This window comes from Crinia signifera, chromosome 2 (assembly GCF_055691185.1).
Source record: "Crinia signifera chromosome 2, ASM5569118v1, whole genome shotgun sequence".
NCBI classification, from domain to species: Eukaryota; Metazoa; Chordata; class Amphibia; order Anura; family Myobatrachidae; genus Crinia; species Crinia signifera.
Genome location: NC_139218.1, coordinates 173376604 through 173401416, shown reverse-complemented (window position 1 = coordinate 173401416; position 24813 = coordinate 173376604). Strand labels below are relative to the sequence as shown.

The 24813-nt window shown below is 43.5% G+C and overlaps 1 protein-coding gene across 1 annotated transcript in view; it reads right to left on the bottom strand.

The window, feature by feature from the left end:
* Positions 1-200: 200 nt before the first annotated feature.
* The window catches only part of ELAPOR1 (endosome-lysosome associated apoptosis and autophagy regulator 1), a 514464-nt gene continuing 489851 nt past the window's right edge, over positions 201-24813 (bottom strand). The window contains exons 20-22 of the mRNA XM_083173204.1: positions 8696-8874; positions 2550-2715; positions 201-2417 (exon numbers count right to left, since the gene is read on the bottom strand). Coding sequence (XP_083029330.1) covers positions 2352-2417; positions 2550-2715; positions 8696-8874 — 411 coding nt within the window. The 3' untranslated portion in view covers positions 201-2351. The remainder of the gene's footprint in view (positions 2418-2549; positions 2716-8695; positions 8875-24813) is intronic.

The window sequence follows — 24813 nt, the reverse complement described above, 5'->3', positions numbered from 1 at the left end:
GGATGCTTCCATAAATGTCCTAGTTTTCTTTTCCATCACAGTCTGCCCCTGCATGCAAGTCATTCATAGCAGTGGTAAATCCTGTTGAATATGTTATGTTAAGCATGCATGCATTGTACAATGCAATGTCAATAGAGGTTTCGAGTCTAATGCAGCTTGGTGGCATAACATGGAGAGTAGGAAAAGTGCAGAGTGATACATAAAGTTGAGAAGAGTACTTTAAGAGTATTGAACATGAAATGTCTTTGCATCTTTACAACAGGCATCTTTAAACTTTGTGCAATGGCTGCTACTCTGTAAAATACAATGTTTATAGTGGTTTAGTGTAAAATGCATCAAGGTGTCATAACATAAAAATATTATTTATTCCCTTATTACTAACTCAATTGCATCTTTGGATTCATGATAAAATACTGTTCAGCACTATGGTATAATTTATTTACTTAAAGACTGATTCCATCACCCGATCAGAGGGTGGTACAGTTTAAAAAAAACCGACATCTGATGGACAGAAAATTGTATTACACAGCTCACTGTGCCAAGCAGCAACAACGCATGGCGCAAATAGCAGGGCCCTCTTTATAACATATGGCACAAAGATGTAAGAGAACACATTTGTACCTGCACAAACCTCTCCATTATATAAAGTGATCTATAGTAAAGTAATTATGAAAACACTGACAGATTTTTCAAATTAGGCACATCTCACTTTAAATTATCTTTGTCATTGACACCTATTTAAAATGATTAGCTTTCCTGGGGTATTATATATGATACAGATGTATCTTCTGCTGTTGCTTAAACACGATGTGACATTAATAAACAATATATGGGCTTGAAAGCAACCCTCCCTAAGAACCTTTGTTCTAGATACTACTTGCAGACTATTCAGTTGGTGGGGTAAATCAATTGATATGCTATGGATTGGATAGAAGGTATGGACCTATTAGATTGTTATAAGATTAGGTCAACCGTAATAAAAACAATACTCTCCCAATGGATAGCTAAAACTATTTTTTTTACATTTATTTTTTAGTTAAATAACATATTTCCATCCAGCAAGATAAGAAATTGCCAATAAGGAGGAAAAGGCAGCATTTAATATTGCTACTGAACAAAAGTATTATTGACAAAATAGAAACATTTTCAGCATTATTTCTGATGCCAGAGCTCATGGAATTTAGTATTAAAATGTTGACTACTGGTTTTATTACCAAAGGGTGTAGGACTTATTTACTAAACCAAGTAAGTTAACGAACAGCTCATTTAATTTATTTTTTGAGATCTGTACATGTGAGCCAAGAGTGGAATGAAAAAATAAGCATTCCTTCATAACTTGCCGAGTCATTTAAACCAGCACATTCTTGTAAGAAGAAGCCTGCAGCATCACAAATGTCTCAGTTTTGTAAAGGAACCTTAATGCATACTTGCTGACTTTCTGGCTGCCCTCTCCAGGAGAGGGCAACTAGCTCAGTGAAGCAGGGGATCGGGACCATCGGCGGGAGCAAAAAGGGGCATTGCGGGGCATGGCTAGAGTGATTGAGTCATTTTAGTCATGCCCCGCCATGCAATGTAGGTATTTCAGGCATTGCAGTGCAGGGGGTGGGGTGAAAATTATGCAATCGCATCATTTGACCCATGACCCCCCTGCCGAAGGGGCGGTTTACAGGAGATTGAGGGCTATGAGGGAGGGTTGCCACCTTTTCTGAGGGGCTGGGAGGGGGACACGATTTCCGGGACAAACCCTAGGCAACCCTTCCTTAATGTGAAATTTAGTGATGGCTTCTACCAGGGTGTAGGGAGGGGAGGCTGCCACTGGCCTTGCTGCCAACTTGTCCCCACCGCAGGCCAGTGTCCCAGCACCTGTACAATGCATTTGACAGGCACCAGGCCTTGCACATGCACCAAAGCCTCGCTTTTATAGGCTTCATTTGCTGCAGACTATAGAAGCTGGCTAGGGCTGCACAATAGGGTATGGCGTGGCTTCATACAGAAGGGTGGAAACACCTTGGGACTGCCTTTGCTGAGTGTGACTGGCAGGTAGGACTTCCAATAGGAAGTCACTGCTAGCCAAAGTGAAGCTAGTGCAGTCTCACTGCACCTAGCTTCACTTAAACTGAGCAGGGTGACAGATTTTCCTGGGGGCTGAAGTCCTAAAATCCTCCACTGGTGAAAAAATGGTCTGTAATAGCTCCACATCTTATGGTAAACTTATGAAAATGGTGGCAATTTAGGCATTTATACAGTTGTTTGCTAGTAGACATATACCTGTTATCTACTTTATGTACAGATGTGTGTCCTGGTTTGAGCTCATGCCATTATCGAACACTAGTAGAAATTATTACTTTAAGCTACATATCTATATGTTCTCCTACTGATGACTTTAGAGGTACAGAGTCAAATCCATCCGACGTTCTCTGAAAAAAATGAAATACAATATTGTGTCATAAGAAAGGAATATACACTGTAAATGGGAAAAAAACTAATCTCAATATGAAAATAAAAGATAATTAAAATAATACAGATATAAAAAAGATTAAAAAAATTACCTTTCCAGAAAGTGACATAAACTTGCGTAATATAGAACGACTATTGTTGAATATCAGCTCATCCTCAGCATCTTCTCCTTCCATAATGGCACAGCTATCAGCGACTGGAAGTTCACCATCTTTAGAAGGAGCATCCCTCATCAACCGTGAATATTTATACTCCAAGCTAGTAAAGAATATGACAGTAAAAGAAAGAGTTTTAGTTACATTAAAAGAAGTCATAAAGGAAAAAACAGTCATTTATATTGCCGGGCGGTGGTCAGCATCTCTGGTACTCGGTAAGCATTTTACCGAGCTACCCTGAATTCGGGCCTATGAGTATAGAGCTGATGAAAGTTTACATTAGTTTACAATAGTGAATAATTGTTATGTAACATGTTAATTCTGTGGAACCAAAGAAGTACAGTAAACTGTATAGAGCGCTTAGTCAGGGCTGTTTACCCAATATGAGCTGCTGCATGAAGGGCTAGTCAAACCCTGTAAAATATAAACGAAGAAGAAAAAGTTGCAGCGCTCCTTTAATGATGCAATATGATAATATTATCATATTGCATTATCATATTGCATCATTAAAGGATCCTACCCTACTTATATCAGCCATATCAGGTAGACTTTGTTCCCCAATGCCAGGCCTCAGATAATACTCGCACAATTAAACTAATTAATTATGCCACTCTGCATAAGATTCCTTCAGTTGTACTGGCATTAGATGTCAAAAAGGCATTTGACCACCTCTTATGGCTCTTTATGTTCACTACTTTATACTCAGTGGGCATCACTGCCAACTTTTTATGGCTATAAAATGCATCGACTCTTGTCCAACATCCACCATGATGACCAATGGACTCCAGCCATCTTGGTTTGCTCCTGGAAATGGGATGAGACAGGGCTGCCCCCTCTCCCCCCTTCTTTTTGCCATATGCATAGTGATGCTAGCGGCTAGAATTAGAGCTAATCCTGATGTGTGCGGTATTGAGGTTGGGAAACACCAGTACAAATTGTCTGGTGGGACAAGGGGTAGACAACATAAAAGTTAGACAACCATTAAGTCAACATCATTAGGTCAACAATCAAGAAAGTCACATGCAGAAAGGTCGACATGCAAAAAGGTCGACATGCAAAAAGGTCGACACACGCATTAGGTCAAAATGGGCAAGGTCAACAGTCAAAAGGTTTTTCACTGTTTTGTGACCCAAATGTCGACACAGTCGACATGGACACAGGTTAAAGTGGTTCAAGCATGCTATACTCCTTACCCTTATCCAACCCCTTGGTATCCCTCCCTAACCTTCACTCAGAACTTAACGTCTATGGATCTCTTTCTGGCTATAAGATCAATAGCTCCAAGTCCGAAGCCCATGCGTCCCTTCTCAACTTCTTTCTACACTAATGTCTTATTTTTCCTTTACATGGCTCCCCCAGATGATTAAATATTTTGGTATGCATATTACTAAATCTTCCTTCTATATCAGGCTAACTATTCCCCCATAATTTGAACTCTGACCACGGATATTGCACTCTGGCAATCTCTCTATATTTCTTGGGTCGGTAAGATCAATGTGATAAAATTGAACCTCCTTCTGAGGTTACTGTATCTTTTTCAGACCCTGACAATCCCTGTCCCACCTGGATTCTTTGCAAATGTTATGCAATCGTTTTTTTAGTTCGATGAATGGCAAACCCCGTATACGCAAACCTACTCTAGCTAGACTCTAGCTAGTCTCCTAGATCTCCTCTCTTATTATCATGTGGCCCAATTGAACCATATAACCTCATGACACTCTGGATGTAGGAGATGGGTTGACCTTGAAAATTATTTGCTCCATGTTGGTAGAGTTGACTAAATAGTTTGGCTTCCCAGATCACTTAGACCAACCTCGACCTGTGTGGCCCCAACCATCTGATTAACCTTGACATTGTGGGATAAGCTCTGCTCTTTCTTCAGATTTTTTCATAGTTACGCCACTGAATACCCAGTTTCATAAAGTTTTGTTGCCGCAGGAAAAAAACTGGAGATCCAATCCAGAGTGAGGAGTTTACATCAGTTGTCTCAGGTTTCAGTTTCAGGGGCATGTTTGCCAGATTCCATGCTGACCTTTTCAGAACCAGTTGTAATGTTGAAGGGCAAAGATGGATCCTTAGTATAAAAAGCAAGTGGATGTGCCAGCGCTAGCTGTTTCCAATAATGTGACAAGACGGTTCTCAGGAATTAATGTTTAATTAACAACAAGGGTGATGTACATCTATCACATAATACAAAAAAATAATAATAATAAAAATAAACATATAAAAAATGTAAAAATTAGCAATAAGTTGCTAGCAGGGATATTGTGAGGAGAGCTCCAATTCTAGGAGTGTTATAAATGATGGAAGTAATTGGCGTGAGTTACCATCCTTAGGGGTCGTCTGGATAATGTCCAGTGAAGGTGATGGCAAGTGTCCTAGGTTGCCCTATAATTGCAAGGGCTCAGGCCTCCCGATTAGGCGCGTATTTCCTCCTTGTAGCTGGAAATTAGGGAAAATTGCAGATAACCCAAAATATTGCAATGTCCAGTTCAGAGTAGGAATCTTACGTCGATGGGAGAAGGACAGGTCACAAGCAGGATGGAGAACCCAGATATTGGATAGGCTCAATGCATTTCCCCGGATGTTTGTGTCCGACTTCTTCAGGAGCAAGACTTGCTTTTTATTATTATTTTTTTTTTGTATTATGTGATAGATGTACATCACCCTTGTTATTAATTAAACATTAAGTCCTGAGAACCGTCTTGTCACATTATTGGAAACCGCTAGCGCTGGCACATCCACATGCTTTTTATACTATATACCATTTGGGCTTGACTACCCAGTGCCAGCGGCTATTGATAGCGCACCACTCCACCCCTATTGTTTTTCCAAAGATGGATCCTTGCTTGGATAGGCAGATGTTTCGGTTGTCTACATAGACCTGTCAATCTCTCCCTTGGTGGCTCCACAGTCATTTACAAGGGTGCTCAGTTATCCATTTGGAAATTGGTCATCGTCACTATGGATGCCAGCCTAATAGGTTGGGTGCAGTGATTCAGCAGACGCAATTCCAGGGTCTTTGGTCCACACAGGAATCTTCTCTTCCCATCAATCTTCTGGAATTATGGGGCCATCCAATATGCTCTGTTGCAAGCTCAGGAGATACTTCAAAATCAACATAATTGTATTCAGTTGGACAATGCCACGGCTGTGTCTTATGTCAACACGCAGAGCAGCACTCACAATTGGCGAACAATGAATGAAGTGGCCCATATTAATAATTAATAGTAATTTCAGCAGTCCATATTTTGGGGAAACAGACTTCCTCAGCCACCACACGGTTTATCCTGTTGAGTGGGAGCTTCACTCAGAGAGGTTAATGGTGCTGGTATCCAGGTGAGAACTCCAGACATTGATGTCATGGCATCTCATCAAAAGAGGAAACTCCCGCAATACAGAACTTGGTCAAGGGATCCTCAAGCAGTTCTGGTGGATGCCATGACAGCACCTCATAACTTTTGTGTCAGTTATCTGTTACCCCACTCTCAATGCTTCCCAGAGTCCTGCAAACGATTCGATGACAGGCTTTGTCAGTCATACTAATTGATCCAGATTGGTCTCATTGTAAGTAATACTCTCTGCTATGAGACATGCTGGCCAACGACCCCCACCCTCTTTCTTTATGGGCAAATCTACTTTATCAAGGTCTGTGATTAAGTTTTGTCTCAATTGGCATTATGGACTGGGTCTTGAGACTACAATTGTAAGAGCAAAATGGTTTTCCAAGTCAGTGGTTGACACCATGGGCCTTATTAAGATCTGAGCTCAGTACAAATTTGTTTGGAGTATGGGCAAAACCATGTGCACTGCAGGTGGAGTAGATGTAACCTGTAAAAAGAGCGTTCAATTTGGGTGGGGTGTGCTGAAACTGAAATCTAAATTGCAGTGTAGAAATAATTCAACCAATATTTACCCTGCTCAGAAACAAAATAACTCACACAAATCTAACTCCCTCTAAACATGTTACATTTGCCCCACCTGCAGTGCACATGGTTTTGCCCATTTTCCGAACAAATTTGTACTGAGCTCAGATCTGAATAAGGCCCGATGGGTGAAATTCAATAGGATGAGAGATCCAGAGAGTCAGAGATTTGGTAAGAAATCTCCAGTTTATTTAAAGCCGCAATCATTTACACTACAGAACCAGACTGGTTTTGCAGTGTAAATGATTGCCGCTTTAAAAAAAAAAACCTGGAGATTTCTTACCAGCTCTCTCACTTTCTGAATCTCTCATCCTATTAAATTTCCCCCCATAATTCAGGCCCAAAACCCAGTTAATTCCAGGATTTACCATCAGGTTTGAAAGATTTATATTTTTTTAGGCGTGAACATTTTGTCTTCTCAGCAGATATTTTCTGGGTGCCACGTTTTTTATCATTTCTACAGGATGGCTGTCTGAAGCTCTGACCTTCCTCTATCAATGGGCAGGTTTTATCTCTGTATGTTCTTTTCCAGAGATGATTGGCAACTGTTACAGAAGTTTAAAACTTTTTAAAAGGTGTTATTTGTAGTCAACCTCCAGTTCCCCCATGTGACTTAAATATGGTTTTGGAGGCTTTAATAAAGTATCCTTTTGAGTTTTTTTAACGGAATTCTTGCGCTAAGTTAAAGCTGCTCTTATAATTTAAAACGGTATTAATATGTGAGAAAGAGTGCTTGAAGGGATATATAAGTGGAAAAAATGGGGTGTGAATAGGATAAATTATATCTGATCGAGTGGTACCTGTAAAAAACTTGTAGGTTAGTAGATAATGTTTACACCCTTTTGGGGAAAAATTATATTGTAAGGAGAGGTCCAGTACTACTGTCCCTGGCTTACCCTAGGATCCGGTGTTTGGGCTTAGGCTTGATGATTTTAGCACACTGTGCACGGCAGTTTGTGATGGTAATTATGCCATATCCATACCGCTGGAGCCGATGCGATCGTCAAACTTGCTGAAGATGGAATGCTTGCAGTTGAGAGGACCGTGGCCGTTGCGGGGTAGTGTGGCGTCCTGTGTTTGGTGTTATTCGCACAGGGATTAGGTAGCTGCCATGCCGGTCAGGTGGACTTGTATTCACCGCATGTAGCGGGTGCCGGAAGTGAATGAAAGTTACCGGAAGTGTCCCGGAAGTCAGCGCTGGGCGCTGTGGGGATCGTGGATGGGTCTGTAAGTGAACAGAGCTGGAGGCTTCTCCTTGTCACCAACGCGTTTCGTGCGTCCTGCGCACTTTGTCAAGGATAATGGTTTGTTAACCAGGATGAGTATTTATAGAAATGACTTTATTGATAAAACCGGAAGTGATGTCCGCAAGATGGCCGGAAATGGTGGGAACCACATGTTTTTTCAGCCAAAGAATAAAATATTGATTTAATTCAATAGTTCGAAGATAAAAAATTAGATTTTTGTTATTAAAAATAGGTACCACTCATATTCTAAAGAAATGCATTTAATTCAATATCTATATTGAGTCCTAAAGGTTCTAGTGTTTTCATGTTAAATATCCACTTTGTTTCAGTCTTCTTGAGCTCTTTTACCAAATCGCCACCTCTCCAGTTCTTATTTACTTTTTGTATGGCTATACATTTCAGACCTGCTGGATTTTTTCCATGTTTTTGAAGTGGTCAGATACACTATGAGTTTTGAGGCCTTTGCAGATATTGTAGATATGTTCGGCAAACCGGATCTTCACTTTCCTTTTTGTCTGCCCAACGTACTGTAATCCGCATTTGCACTCAAGTAGGTAGATTGCCCCCTCTGTGTTACATTTTAACTTTCATGACCACAAACACTGTGTAAAAGTTAAGGGTCCATTCTTTGACTGTTTTAGATGATCGCTCGTGGATGAAGAAAGCATGAAGGGGGTTGTTATTTGCTAATGCATATGCTGCTGTATTATAAGTAAATGCAAACCAAATATTCAACTCAGTAACAAGTTTTCTCTAATTATATAGTTTAGCACCTAGTTAACCAAGCACTGCTTGTTCTTGCTTAGAAATAGCCAAAATGTCTTGCCAGCCATTACTTTGAACCTAACAAATAGCAAAACACAATGAGGGGCTGTGTGCTGATTAATGGTATATAGTTCTGAATACTAACCTCCTGTTCTTCTTCCAAAAGTAGCTCGTAAGTGCAGTAAGCACCAGTGCAGAACTAATACCAAGAGTCACTCCCACTTTCAGCCAAAAATCAGCAGACTTACAGATAGTAACAGTCTCTGTTGGAAGTTCTACACCCCCAACGCACAGCCGTGGTATATGCCACAAAGCAGTTGTTCTCTGAAAAAATACAATACATTACATGATTTATATAATAATGTTTCAGTGTCATACAGTATTTTGTCAAACCACCAATTCCATTATTATAAGATACTTGTCAACATACTCTCCTTTATTTTACCTTACATACAGTACATAGCTGTTACATACTTTAAAATACAATCAAAGACACATGCAACAAAAATGGGGACATTGGTGCCAACTTCCCTGAATTGATTATAAGGCACAATGATACCTATGGCTACAGATATTTTTAAAATATGGTTTATTATAGCCATTTTACTGTATGTGCAAAACTATGTAAAAGCTGCATGCAATTCAATTTTATAACATGCCTCTCAGATACAGCAGTACATATCCACTTTAGTACCATGCTGAAAGGTGTTGCTTTCACAATCTCCCAGAAATAATTTGCCAAAAGTGGGCAGCAGTGAGGTCTTGGGTTTGACACCCACCTTACTGTGTGAAGTTTGTATATTCTCCCCAAGCTTGCATGGGTTTCTTTCACGTACTCTGGTTTCATCTCATAATCCATAAATATACTGATAAGCTAAATGGCTCATAATAAAATTGAACCCCAGTGTTTGTGTACATACAATGTAGACCAGGCATGTCCAACGTTGGCCCTCCAGATATTTTGAAACTACACATCCCAGCATGCTTTGCAATAGTTTTAGCATTCTCTAATAGCAAAACTGTGGCAAAGCATGCTGGGATGTGTAGTTTCAAAACATCTGGAGGGCCAACGTTGGACATGACTGATGGAGACTGTAATGGGAATGGTCAAATATTCTTTGAAAAATGCTGAGGAATAGAAGTGTGCTATATAAATAACAGATAATAAATACCTATACCTACCTTTTTTTTTAACAGTTACATTTTCTAGGACTGCAATTAGATTGTAGATTGTAAATTCAGTATAGAGCCATAAGGGGAAGTAAAGCCTGACACACTAGATGAGAGGGGGGCCTTCTCTACTTAAAAATCTAATTTAGAATATGGTGTCTATTCTAAATGTCACTAACGATGTGCGCCACCACTCCCTCAGCGGAACATTCAGGTCAATTTTGGCTATGTACGATATCAGTATCATTTTTCATATTATAGATATCCCGACAGGGGAAATAGCAGCGGGCTCCTGTTCAATGCTGTCTTTCCCAACAGCATTGAAGAGGTCGACAGAGCAGGCCCGTGAATTGGCCGTGAATTGTTGCGCAAACCCCAACCATCTGGTCAGGGGCCGAATTCGGATCACTGCATGTGATACTGCATGTGCAGATAATTAGCGTAGCGGCACCAGGTGTTCAGAATCTCTTTCTGTAGCAAAATTCCATAAGCACTATCACGCTAGTCACCGAGTCAATGGGTCAGTCCAGATAGTCTCTATGCACCCATAGTGATAAGAAATATAAGCTTGGCTTGCATTTGCGGCATTGCTGTAAAGCCACACCACATGCATGAGTCCCGATTCCTTAATTCTAGAAGTTTAGATCTATATAGCACTGTGGGACATGTTTTTAAGTGTGGTTGTAGTTAAGATTCATTGTAACAACTTGCCTCTGTAACACCTGGCCACCCCTTCCCCTACTGCAATACTACTAATTGTACCAGGCAGATTTTAATTTTTCTAGTGATTTACTGTATTCTTTAATCTTTTTAATTACTATTTTTAATTAAAAAAAAGATTGTATTCTGTTCTAGAATTGATATTTGCAGAAAATAAATGACCTGCTATAAAGGAAATAGCATTTGTGTTGCACTAGTTTAATACCGAGATTACTAAGCACAAAGGACCTTATTCTAATCTATATGCTCCCCTGCGAGTTCGCACAGGGGAGTGATGGTTTGCGACTATGCATGCGCATACACAGCCACTTGGTGTGAGTGGGCACAGCAAATTGTTTATTGTGGGGCGGCGGTGAGGGGGAGTGCCCATGGGAAAGCTCAGCGTTTCATGTGAATGCACCAGTGACGTGGAAGTGGGGGGCGGACAGATGCCTGCCCACTTCCCATACAGGCCTAAGACACCAGAGAGGTGTTTTTAGATGGTAGGCGATTTTGTTACTTCACTCAAAGCTGCAAATAGATGTTTATGCTAAACATCCATTCGCATTTATTTATGCATGCGAGCAGGGGCGGGCACGCAGGCGTGCATGCGGGTGGTGCATATATGACACACAAAGCTGAGAAATTTGCAGCTTTGCCTGTCAACCAGAATCACCCCATAGTGAAAGGTATATAATGTTTCAAGGCGTTTGAGAAATGTTCTTCAGCAAAATCCATTACAGTATCATTAAACTGCAAAGCTAGGACTAAATCACTAAAATTAGACTAAAATGTTATTCAAGATTTACTGACTAAATCTTGACAAAAATAAAAAATGACTAAAATGTGACATTTAATTTAGTTACACTTTAATTCAGACACTCTGTCAAACATGATTCGCTACAGTGTCTTAGACACTCCCATTGTGGTTTAGTGTTGAAGGTATTGTATTCAGCCCACCCCAACCCCCGCATCCCTTCCCCCTTCCAAGAAGAACTTTTCACAGAGAATGCAATGAAAGAGGCCGATTCAGTCAATCTTGCTGGGGGAAGGCACTATACAAACGCTGTGCATTACACGGCATGCTCTATGGTTCTTGTGCATGGGCTCACACCAAAAGGCTTTTATGAAAACTATTTTTTTTATGTTTGTCTAGTTTTATTAAATATAAGGTTTGTAAATGTTTCAATTAAAAAAATAATTATAATAACAATAAAAACATTGTTCCTAGTACCTCCATAGAGTTTTTCCTATTTGGGTAATAAGTAACACTTGCGTCTCAATAGCACTTTGTTTACTCAATAGCACAAACAGCTTTTTTTTGTACTCTGCTGTAACAGTTACAGTTATAAGTGATAGCAATATAAGTTTAATGGGGATAGATAAAAGCTCCTCCCTAAGTTCTTGGGTGCAAAAACACTGTCTTTAGCCTCTCACAGTATTTCCTATTTGCGGTACTCAGTAGTAATGAGCTACACTAGGTGGACAATTGGAGGGGACCCTAAGAACTGATGCTTGCCACTTCCCTTACTGATGTCATATAAACTACTACTTAGTCTACTCTGTAAGCCAGAAGCCTCCTCTTTCATATGGTATCAGTCTCAAGTCTCTAGGACCATAGGTGCCGATTTATGTTTTTGCTGGTGGAGGCTCAAGTCAAAAATATAGAGGAGTGGCTTCATGGGGAAGGAAGGTGGCCACAAAATAATACCAATTTATATTACGGAGCACAGTTGTCTCCAAAATTCAAATTACGGCAAGAGTTCCACATACATAATTGCCCCCACAGTGCAGGTACATAAATGCCCCCACAGTGCAGGTACATAAATGCCCCCACAGTGCAGGTACATAAATGCCCCCACAGTGCAGGTACTCCCCAGACAAAATACACTCTTCCCGACATACTGTTTCCCAGGTGGCGGGTCCAGCAATGTGGGTGCTGCAGCCGCACATTAGCAAGTTAATATGGCGGCCCAGCAGCGGGACTCTGGCCCGTGGGTGCTCATCAATTTCCGTGGGTGCTCGGGCCCTTGAGCACCCACAGAATCAGCACCTATGTCTAGGACACATAGAACCGGAGATATCAGGGTGCAAAATTGACACAATTTTCCCCCATTGACTAGAATGGACCCGTTAATTCAGACCCACCATGGGTTCTGATGTTTGCAGTTACCCTTTCCGGGGCTCTCAGAAACTTAGGGTTCATATCTTCTGGTAGATAAAAGTCTCCTTTTCCATACAAACCCAGTCCTGAGCCAATTGGACCACCAAAACCAGAGAAATTAAGCTTTAAGCTCATTTAATATAGATTGTCTGCTCCACTGGGGCAGGAACTGATGTGAATGATTCTGTAAAGCGCTGTGGAATATGTGTGCACTATACAAGAAACTATTAATAAATAAATAAATAAATTTTTAATCTATCCATATAGCACTAATATAGTCAGGTTCCCTTAGTCTGTATACCAAATAGATTAAGTGCAATTTAGCTTTAATGCACTGTGCTCTGAATACGTGGTCAATGCCGGCTGATGTGTTAGGAGAGGGCTGATTTTATGAAAGCCTCTACTCCTTCTTATTGCCGACTCAGCACATAAGGTTAGCACTAGGACACTTAAATGGTTAAATAGTATTCATTGACAAAATTAATTATCACAGTACACACACAACAATTATACTAGCACACAGCAGAAGTACAGTTGTACAGTACAGTTGGAGCCACAGCGATGTTCACGGGGATGAGACACACGAGCGTCTCATACTGAAGTATACTCTGTAAGCTCGCTCTGTGAATGTCGATACCGTTCCATTGGTACAGTATATCAATCCGCAGCTAGATTGATGGAGCATTAGCTACCCAGAGGTGGCGACTTGTATTGCATGGTGAGCATCCACGCCCCATGGCGGATGGGAGCGCAAGAAGAAGAGAGGATCGCCAAAACCTCTGCGATGGCGGCAAGAATAAGAGGAGCTCCATCTGTACCTCTGCTATTGTTCAGTTTTTCGATACCTTATCGGACGAAAAGGTATAACTAGAGCATCATGATCGCTGATAAGGTACTACATGGCGCTTTGAATAGATACGCCCGTAGCTAGGAATAAAGGGTAACAGTTGGCATCGGTTTACTTATAAACAATATTTAACAGTTGAGGGCTCATCCCTCCATTAATGGTGGAATTTACATCATCCAACTCATGCCTGAAAAACTAAGTCTGCATCGGTACAAAGTTTGAAAGGTGCGAACGTGAACCCTCAGACAATAAAGTTCAGTCTCCTGATATATAGATATATTTGTAATCACCATATATTGTATTTATGTTGGGTTTATTGTCATATTCCTGTTTGCCACAGCTAAAAAGTTTACTGTTTGATTTGCTTGAATTACGGTTAAATTGTGCAAGCGATACATTCGCACAAGCGTAGGCACAGGCCTGTTCATAAAATCAAACTTTGGTAAACATTGGAGAGAGATTTTGTGCATACTGTAGTTCGGGGGTATAGCGCATAGTGGATTGTTGTGTAATTGTACTATTGTGTGCTGTAGGCCCCAGCCACTGTCACAAGGCATTAATCTTAGGCACATACAGTGACACGAGGCATCTGAAATGCATAGCGTGAGTGACACACACACGCAAAGCAAGGTAAACACATGCTCATGTCGTGTGTTTGGCAACATGTTGTGCCTTACTTCTGTAAAGAGGGCATGACTATATGCACACGTTGTGGCACCATTGCACATGCAATCTTAGTCGCATACTTACGTTGCTTTGCTGACCCACATCTAGCACCATCTGTCACATATCCGGCGGCATCTGTGGGCATGGTTGTGTGACTGATGCACGTGTGTGCACATGGTCACTTGCGTTCACTGCGTAGTAGTTTTATTTCATTTCCAGTAAAGCAATTCAAACTTATTTTCTTTTATTTCAAATTATTAGTTAAGGGGGTTTATACTCGTGTAACATCCAGTGAAGAACTGCCAACCAGAGAAAGTTTCTGTACAGAAATATATCATTTAAAAAAATAATCGAAGGACAAATTGCGGCTATGCCAGACCAGGGTTAAGTATTTGGGCATTGCCACTGCAGGGAAGGGTCTCTTCAAGTAGGCCAGACCGGGTCTCTCACACTGAGGAATCTGAGCTGGCTTTTGAGGAACTGCAGGCAAACCTAACCAAGGCCCCAGCCCTGGGAATGCCAGATTATGGGAAACCATTTGATTTGTATGGTATGGAATCAGCTGGGTGTGCTGTAGGAATTCTTACCCAAATGCATGGTGATGCCAACCCACCAATAGCTTACTACAGTGCCCAATTTAGTGTATCTGCAATAGCACAACTAGTAAGAGTGATGGTGCATGATTTTGGGGCCCTATGGTGCATCAGAATTTCATGACGGCAGCTGGCACAGCAGTGGCATGTACAACATATATCAAAAGACTCCTAGTAGCTATCCAACTACCAGACATGATGGCTGTTATAAAACGCAAGGCCCATACATCTGATAAAGATCCGGTGTCTCTTGGTAACAGCCATGCTGATGAGACAGCAAAATGGGCCATATGCCCTGCGAATAATTTTTCTACCCCTGTAAATATTTGCAGATTTCACACGGTGTCCACACATAGAGATGCAGAATTTGTGTTCTTTGCAGGAAAAGGCAGTCTGGAAGTCGAAGGGATGTGGTGAAGAGTCCACCGGACTCTGGAAAAAAAGGCATTCACTTCAAAGGGAAACTCTTAGGGATTAAAAATAAACTTCATACTCCCTACTGATCTCAAGCAAGTGTGAAGGTGAAGAGAGGGAACAGTGCTATTAAGAACAAATTGGGTAAAGTAATGGTACTCTTTACTTAGAAGGGCGCCCACGATCTCCATCGCGGCCGGCGTGGGTAAAAAAATCGCGGTGATCGCGGGCATCGCGGGCAGTACATTAACGGCCGCGACGCGATGCCCGCGATCACCGCGATTTCCCATAGGGTTCAATGTTAAATTTAGTGCTGCCCGCGATTTTACATTCAATGCTTCAATGGCCACGATTTGGCCATAGGAATCAATGTTAAATGGGCTACAGAGCCCAAATAGGCACAATTAACACTGAAATGTCCCCCCAAATTTGTAACGCCACCCCACAATTCACGCCAACCCGAAGCGTGGCGAGCGAAGCGAGCCCGCGAGGGGCGGCGGTACGCGTCCTCCGACCTTTTCATGCCCTACTATCCACGTCGGCGTGGAGTTGAGAATAGAATAGTGTGGCAAGCGCAGCGAGCCACCGAGCCCGAAGCGTGGCGAGCGCAGCGAGCCCCGCGAGGGGACGCGGATACCTTCACAGGTAAACGCGTCCCTTCGCGGGCTTCACAGGTGTCCACGTCGCCACGGACACCTGTGAAGCCCGTGAGGGGACGCGTATAACTGTGAAGGTATCCGTGTCCCCTCGCGGGGCTCGCTGCGCTCGCCACGCTTCGGGCCTCGGTGGCTCGCTGCGCTCGCCACACTATTCTATTCTCAACTCCACGCCGACGTGGATAGTAGGGCATGAAAAGGATCGTGGGGTGGCGTGGATCGTGGGGTGGCGTTACAAATTTGGGGGGACATTTAAGTGTTAATTGTGCCTATTTGGGCTCTGTAGCCCATTTAACATTGATTCCTATGGCCAAATCGCGGCCATTGAAGCATTGAATCTAAAATCGCGGCCAGCACTAAATTTAACATTGAACCCTATGGGAAATCGCGGTGATCGCGGGCATCGCGTCGCGGCCGTTAATGTACTGCCCGCGATGCCCGCGATGGGCGCCCTTCTAAGTAAAGAGTACCAAAGTTATTGCTGAAACAGGGTTATTATGGCCAGAGGCACTGCCCATCATGTATAAGAACCTCTTGCAGAGCTCCGCTTAACTTGTCCCCCTTTAAGATATTATTTGGGAGGCAGGCACAGGTCATGATAGACCCACAGGATGATCTGAAGTGCAATAATGAAGTAACTGTGCAATATTTTGTGAAGATGAACCAACAAATAAGTATACAACAAAGAAAGTTGAAATTGTTAACACCTGACATGCCTGTTGAGAACTGTCATAATCTTGAACCAGGGGACTTTGTTGTAATCTGTAATTTTCTACGCTCAGGTTAATTGTCTGATGTGTACTGTGTCTGTAGGTATTGTGAACCCAAGATGGCACATGCATCCAGAGATGTCAGTCGACTATTAAAACCGAAACAAACCAACGTTCCCTTAAGTAATTATCACTCTTTGGCGGGTAAGGTTTTAAACCAAACTAAATGCTGGGTGTGCTTGCAGATACTGCAGCAACAGAGTAATGTATGCCTAGTCCCATATCCTTTAAAGTTATGCAAGATATGTGCTTTAGAAAAGGAGAGTCCACTGGATAAGAATAACCTGTATACCAGGTCCCCTAGTCTTAAATTACATCCATATCAAGTTGATAGATTCCTGGTGTGTTTAAACTTTCTAAGAGAGATATTAGCTCCTTTGGGGAGCCAAGTTTACACCTGCACACTAATATTTTTAAGGTACCTAGGAAGGTTTTATATCCCCAGAATATATATTTTGTTATTTGTGGGGGTGCTGTTTCCAACAGTCAGAGGTTATTATACAATATACAAAAAGAGGAAAGGGACTGTTTTTGGGAATGCACAAGAAGAGGTTTCTTTAAAATGTAACTTTTAATGTTCAATATTCTAAGACTTCCTTATACATTTTTTATGGGAGGTAACAGTGAAATTTAGAAATTTTAAATTTCACTGTTACCTCCCATTAAAAATGTATAAGGGAGTCTTAGTGTTATGTCTGTTTTTCTTTCCATGTATATCACCACTAGGGGCATCAGGCACTTGTGGACTTATCTCTCTGTCTCCAGACTCTGAGGTATCAGGTGCCTGATGATTGGAGGCAATCTGCTCAATTGGACACCTGTGAGCGGTCTATTTAGTCCTCCCCAGACCAGCACTCAGGGCTGGTCATTGTTCTATGTTCCTGTTGTGGAAAGGAGTGTTTCCCTATCTGCCTTGTATCCTGTGCCTCGTGTATTGTGCCTCAGCCTCAGCCTTTTACAGCCATTACCTTGTGTCCTGTGCCTTGTATCCTGTGCCTTGTGTATTGTGCCTCAGCCTCAGCCGTCTACAGCCGTTGCCTCGTATCCTGTGCCTCGTGTATTGTGCCTCAGCCTTCTACAGCCGTTGCCTCGTGTCCCGTGCCTCGTGTCTTGTGCCTCAGCCTCCTACAGCCGTTGCCTTGTGTCCTGTGCCTCGTGTATTGTGCCTCAGCTTCCTACAGCCTGTGTCTTGTGCCTCGTGCCTCGTGCCTCAGCCTAAGCCTCAGCCAACTGCTGGACCGCCTGCATCTGTACCCGGTACCTCGGTGTTTATTCTGCTATCCAGCCACTTCGTATTTTGTTTCATAAAGTTTGTTCCTGTTTTCTGCATCAGTTCCTGTGTTCTTCGGTTTTTCAATAAAACACCCCGCATTCCCCTGCATCAGTTTGTTTGTTTGTTTTGTTTTTCCTGGAGCACCAAGGGTTAACCTAACATAATGACCAGCCAAAACAGACAAGAGAATACTAAGGATCATGTCAGTCTGGATTCTCTAATTAAAACCTTGTGTGCAGAGCTCCCAGGTGTTTGCAGGGTTGCTGATGACTCCTGTGAAAAAACTGCAATTAACCCTTTGCATGCAGACATCATTTTATTGCGTATTCAATTGACTCAAGTCTGTGTCTTTTTTCCTGACTTTCTGAAGAAAATATCTGCATTGTTACAAGTTTATTCTGCTTCTGGTATTCCTGGACATGTGACAGCAAAACAATCCTCCATACCGCAAGAAGGGCCTACCAGTTATTCCTGTCCTCAAGATACTCTTTTACCATCTGTCGATGTGGCTCCTAATGTAGTCCATACACTAACTGGTGGTCCTCGTGCTCCGCTATCGGTTACAGAACGTGCATTTCGCAGGAATAACTTTTTGTGTTTATATTGTGCCAGCCCTGAACACTTCTTGAACTCCTGTCCTCATCGCAGGCCTAAAATTGGGGAACTTCTGGCCAATCCCCTGCCAGAGTCTCTACCCAGAGCTGCCCAGCCAGAGTCTCTACCCAGAGCTGCCCAGCCAGAGTCTCTACCCAGAGCTGCCCAGCCAGAGTCTCTACCCAGAGCTGCCCAGCCAGAGTCTCTACCCAGAGCTGCCCAGCCAGAGTCTCTACCCAGAGCTGCCCAGCCAGAGTCTCTACCCAGAGCTGCCCAGCCAGAGTCTCTACCCAGAGCTGCCCAGCCAGAGTCTCTACCCAGAGCTGCCCAGCCAGAGTCTCTACCCAGAGCTGCCCAGCCAGAGGTCCCGGTCTCCGCCAGAGGGTCCGATGTCCCGGTCTCCGCCAGAGGGTCCGATGTCCCGGTCTCCGCCAGAGGGTCCGATGTCCCGGTCTCCGCCAGAGGGTCCGATGTCCCGGTCTCCGCCAGAGGGTCCGATGTCCCGGTCTCCGCCAGAGGGTCCGATGTCCCGGTCTCCGCCAGAGGGTCCGATGTCCCGGTCTCCGCCAGAGGGTCCGATGTCCCGGTCTCCGCCAGAGGGTCCGATGTCCCGGTCCCCGCCAAGGAGCCCGATGATCCGGTCCCCGCCAAGGAGCCCGATGATCCGGTCCCCGCCAAGGAGCCCGATGATCCGGTCCCCGCCAAGGAGCCCGATGATCCGGTCCCCGCCAAGGAGCCAGATGATCCGGTAACCGCCAATGAGCCCGATGATCCGGTCCCCGCCAAGGAGCCCGATGATCCGGTCCCCGCCAAGGAGCCCGTCTGTCTAACCCCAGGAGGGGGTTCCGTCTGTCTAGCCCCAGGAGGGGGTTCCGTCTGTCTAGCCCCAGGAGGGGGTTCCGTCTGTCTAGCCCCAGGAGGGGGTTCCGTCTGTCTAGCCCCAGGAGGGGGTTCCGTCTGTCTAGCCCCAGGAGGGGGTTCCGTCTGTCTAGCCCCAGGAGGGGGTTCCGTCTGTCTAGTCCCAGGAGGGGGTCCTATCCAGCCCCAGGAGGGGGTCGCTATTGCCCTGGCCTCCGGGTCAGAGGACGCTATTGCCCTGGCCTCCGGGTCAGAGGACGCTATTGCCCTGGCCTCCGGGTCAGAGGACGCTATTGCCCTGGCCTCCGGGTCAGAGGACGCTATTGCCCTGGCCTCCGGGTCAGAGGACGCTATTGCCCTGGCCTCCGGGTCAGAGGACGCTATTGCCCTGGCCTCCGGGCCTGAGGACGCTACTGCCCTGGCCTCCGGGCCTGAGGACGCTACTGCCCTGGCCTCCGGGCCTGTTGCCTCTGTGACTCCTGCGCCCCCCGGTCTTGAGTCCGCTCCTGCTGATTCCGTTGGGCATAAATTGAGGGACGCCGTGTCGGCCGTCAGTTGCAATGTTTTTTCTTTTAGAGCAATTCCACCCGATGTGCCAGAGGTCTGTGAGGGTCCACCCGATGTGCCAGAGGTCCGTGAGGGTCCACCCGATGCGCCAGTGATCCGAGAGGGTCCACCCGACGCGCCAGAGGTCCGAGAGGTTCTGCCTGACGTGCCAGAGGTCCGAGAGGTTCTGCCTGACGTGCCAGAGGTCCGAGAGGTTCTGCATGACGTGCCAGAGGTCCGAGAGGTTCTGCCTGACGTGCCAGAGGTCCGAGAGGTTCTGCCTGACGTGCCAGAGGTCCGAGATGTTCTGCCTGACGTGCCAGAGGTCCGAGAGGTTCCGCCTGACGTGCCAGGGGTTCAAGAAGGGGACACCAGTACCACAACCCCAGGCATAGTCTTCGATGACACGGGGTATATTCCCGGAACTATCTTTTTTGATGGGAATATTTCCACGCTTAGTGCCTTTTTCTGCCAGCCTTGGGAAGGTACAAATATGGAGGAATTGATTGGCCATATGCTGATGAGGTTTAGAGGGGAGGCACTGGCATGGGCAAATTTTTTGGTGGAGTCTAAAGATCCAGCATTGCACGATTTGACTGCCTTCACTGAAGCAATTACCAAAAGGTTCGGTCCACCGGAGGTTTGGGACATTCTAAAAGACTCCCTCCAGGCCGCTGGGCTCTGTAAGGCTGCCCCGTCGGGTACTAAGAGAAACAAGAAGAACAGGAGGAAAAGATGACTCTTAAGGCGTCTGGAATACGCCTTCTTCTGGGGGGCATTATGTTATGTCTGTTTCTCTTTCCATGTATATCACCACTAGGGGCATCAGGCACTTGTGGACTTATCTCTCTGTCTCCAGACTCTGAGGTATCAGGTGCCTGATGATTGGAGGCAATATGCTCAATTGGACACCTGTGAGCGGTCTATTTAGTCCTCCCCAGACCAGCACTCAGGGCTGGTCATTGTTTTATGTTCCTGTTGTGGAAAGGAGTGTTTCCCTATCTGCCTTGTATCCTGTGCCTCGTGTATTGTGCCTCAGCCTCAGCCTTTTACAGCCATTACCTTGTGTCCTGTGCCTTGTATCCTGTGCCTTGTGTATTGTGCCTCAGCCTCAGCCGTCTACAGCCGTTGCCTCGTATCCTGTGCCTCGTGTATTGTGCCTCAGCCTTTTACAGCCGTTGCCTCGTGTCCCGTGCCTCGTGTCTTGTGCCTCAGCCTCCTACAGCCGTTGCCTTGTGTCCTGTGCCTCGTGTATTGTGCCTCAGCTTCCTACAGCCTGTGCCTCGTGTCCTGTGTCTTGTGCCTCGTGCCTCAGCCTAAGCCTCAGCCAACTGCTGGACCGCCTGCATCTGTACCCGGTACCTCTGTGTTTATTCTGCTATCCAGCCACTTCGTATTTTGTTTCATAAAGTTTGTTCCTGTTTTCTGCATCAGTTCCTGTGTTCTTCGGTTTTTCAATAAAACACCCCGCATTCCCCTGCATCAGTTTGTTTGTTTGTTTTGTTTTTCCTGGAGCACCAAGGGTTAACCTAACACTTAGAATATTGAACATTAAAAATTACATTTTAAAGAAAGTACAAGTTCCAAAATACCGGGAGCTTAAGAAGTGATGTGGTTTAACCAGATGATTTATGAACTTATTCTCAATGTCCAGATTCTCAATGCCCATCAATAAAGAAACATTGCTGAAGATCCATACGAGTGGAAGGCATTTACAAATACATATATATATATTGTTAAACAGGATAAGGTGATGGTCGGCAGAGTATCAGCAGGATATTGTGCTAAGGTCCTGCAGCCAGAAATTTGTGAAGAACAGGTCAGGGAAGTGGAGACAGGAATGTTTTTGTTCCCTATTTCTCCATGATGACGTCTATTTTATCTGTGGCAGACTGGCATACAATTGGCTCTCCATGAACTATGTTGGGGTGTGTTATTTGGGCAGATAGTTGCCCAAAGTGATGACAATAACCCATGATGAGATGGTAAATATTCACCAAAGTATACCCCCTCCTTATACTCATTATGAGCAAATCCACAAAAGGGATATTATTGTTAGAAAATAACCCATATCCTCAGATTTGGTCCATGAGTTCTTCGGGATTCAGATACTCCTTGCTCTAGAAATCACCCATACAGCCAGAGGAGTCATACATTTTAAGTACATCCAGGCTTTAGCAAGCCTGATAGATAACATGACGGAAATATATGATGACATCTTCAGATACACTGGAAAGGAGCTGCAGGCTTTTAAGCGGGAGTTAGTACAACAAAGGATGGTTCTGAATTAATTGATGGCCATGACAGAAGGTTATTGTGTTACCCTTGCCTCCCAGTATGGGGTCAAGTGTTGCACGTATATTACAAACAGCATTGAAGACTCAGGATAGATCATAGACCACAAAATGGATGAGATCCTCCAGCCTAAATGGGAGTTTAGGAGAAAACACAAATTCAGCTTAGCAGAGACAGGTGAAATAGTATACAGAAAATTGTAAACTCCCTTATTGCGCCACCTGTGAGGTACAGCTCTAATGACACCAAAAACTTTCCACCAAGAGTTTAGAAGTATACAAAAGAGAAAAATAGAGTCACACTGAGGGATCCCACAATAATAAAGAGTATTTACTTCTTCTAACATGAAACAGTCTTTGTATTAGAATAAGTCTAATCTAATCCTGAAGGTATTTCTAAAAAGAGAAAAGAACATGGTGCAGATAGTATATCACCATAAAATGGTAGTGTGTAAGGCTCCCTATATAATTTAGTTTAGGGAAGCTGGTTCTCTGTATCTGTGGTGTTATCATAGTTGTTGGGTTGTTGTTTAAGTGTGTTAGAATAGTGACCTGGGGAAAGAATAAACATATGAACATAATGAGTGTAAGGAAGAATGGTACTGTGGAAGACAGGGGTTTGGTATATGACCCCGAGATACATTAAGGGATACCATGCAAAAATTTATATATTGATTTGTGTTTTCCTTTTGTCCCCCACTTTTTTCCCTTTATCCCTATGTCCCCGGCTTCTGTAAACATTTGATGAGATCCCACATCAGACCAATGATCCCTAGGTATCAGCCAAGTGCATATAAAGGTTGTCTCACCCTTTCACCTCTTGCTGTAGGTAGCACAATGCATAACCAATGAAGGAACACTATCTTCAGACAAATACACACACATATACATATATCCCCAAAATGTACCATCAGATAAATGTGCTTCCCCCTTTATAAATAATTTAGGATTAGCCATATAGCACATTATAACACACACCTGTACACACATGCTCTCTATACCCCTAACTTTTTAATTTTCCCGCTAACATAGTGACAACGTTATGAATTAAATGTTATTGAAATTGATGTGACAGTTTGTTTCACTGTCAAAGTCGAATTGCATCTACACACACCTTAGAGCAGTGGTTCTCAACCTCGGTCCTCAGTTCATGTTTTCCAGGTTACCCGTGCATTTTTTAAATGTGACAGTGTATGATACTGGTGACCTAGAACATGTGCCCTGTGTGGGGGTCCTGAGGACCGGGGTTGAGAACCACTGCTTTAGAGTATCATGGCAGCCATTTGTGTTCGTGTATTTACGTAAATTGCATATGGAGGCAGCAAGAGAATATGTGCTTGTTAATGGCAGTTATAATGTTACACAGTCTTATACTTATACTCTCATAATAATAAAATATAGCCATTTAGCATTAAATGCACAACACATAGTTACGGTTAAAACATTTTCTTTCGGTGATCGAAGGGCAATAGTAGTACGTATTATTCGTGGTTTATGAACCATAGTAATAATAATGAAAGTACAGTATGGTCACATGGAAAGAGGACATATAATAGTCAGTTTGAACCAGCTTCCCGGGGGAACCCCCAGGGTAAGGTGACAAGCCTGCAACAAAGACACAACTGTGCATCTGGACTAAATCAGAAGATGTGAAAGCTGACCCCCTGATCAATGGAAGACCTGCTGAATCCTATTGTTTTTCCCATTAAATTACTGCATCCTGGGCCTGAAGCTCACTATGCTGTGATCAATCTTGACTACTGACTCCTGGCCCAGGATGCGCTGCATATGTATGACGGTAACGGTTACTTTTGTATTGGTGTAGTTGTAAATTTCTGATAGTACTTGCGTCTGTTTCCCCATGTGAATGTTATATGTTATTGTATCTTGATTCATATTGTTACTACTGTGCAGCATTGTTATCCCTTTGTGCCCGCTAGGGACTAAATACATATGGTTACATATACATATGGTTATTGGTTTGGACCTTTAATCTAAACATATCCATCTGTCTTGGTTACGTTAATTCTTTAAGCTGATGGAGCGTGTAAAATAGCTGTAAACCATATACAGTCATAAAGGTATAACGAGAGTGTCACAAATGCTGACAAATTACGCTACATGGCGCTATGCATAGATACGCCTATAGCTAGGAATAAAGGGTAACAGTTGGCATAGCATTACGGAAACTGAGCAACTGACTTATGGTCTATCAATTTACTTACTCATTCGTTTTAAGAATATGAATACGACTAATACATTTCCCCTTTGTCCCCAAATTTGATAATAGAAATAATGTAGCTTTTCATGTTTTCTCCACCTGGATTATGTATCATTTAGAAGATTTAAGCAAAGCTTCATTCACATAATGCCAGATGTCAACAATTTTCTAGGTATGAACTGCAATGGCTGAAAATGGTGTGAATAATGAAACTCTGGGATGCAGACCATAAATTGCATAGAATGGGGTTGAGGTTAAGGATTCATGGCAATTATTCGCAAACACAGCCCAAGTTAATAATTAAAGCCTGTTGTCATGTGAAGATGAAATGAACATTCCCAAAAAGGTCTCAAGTCTTGGTTAATACTCTAGGTCTGGCTGGTCTATTGCAGATGGAATGCAGTTGAGTAATTCCATTCTATTTGGATGTCTTGACACAGCAAACACCAGAATTTGGACATCATTTGTACTTCTCAATCCAACACAATATCCTCTAGA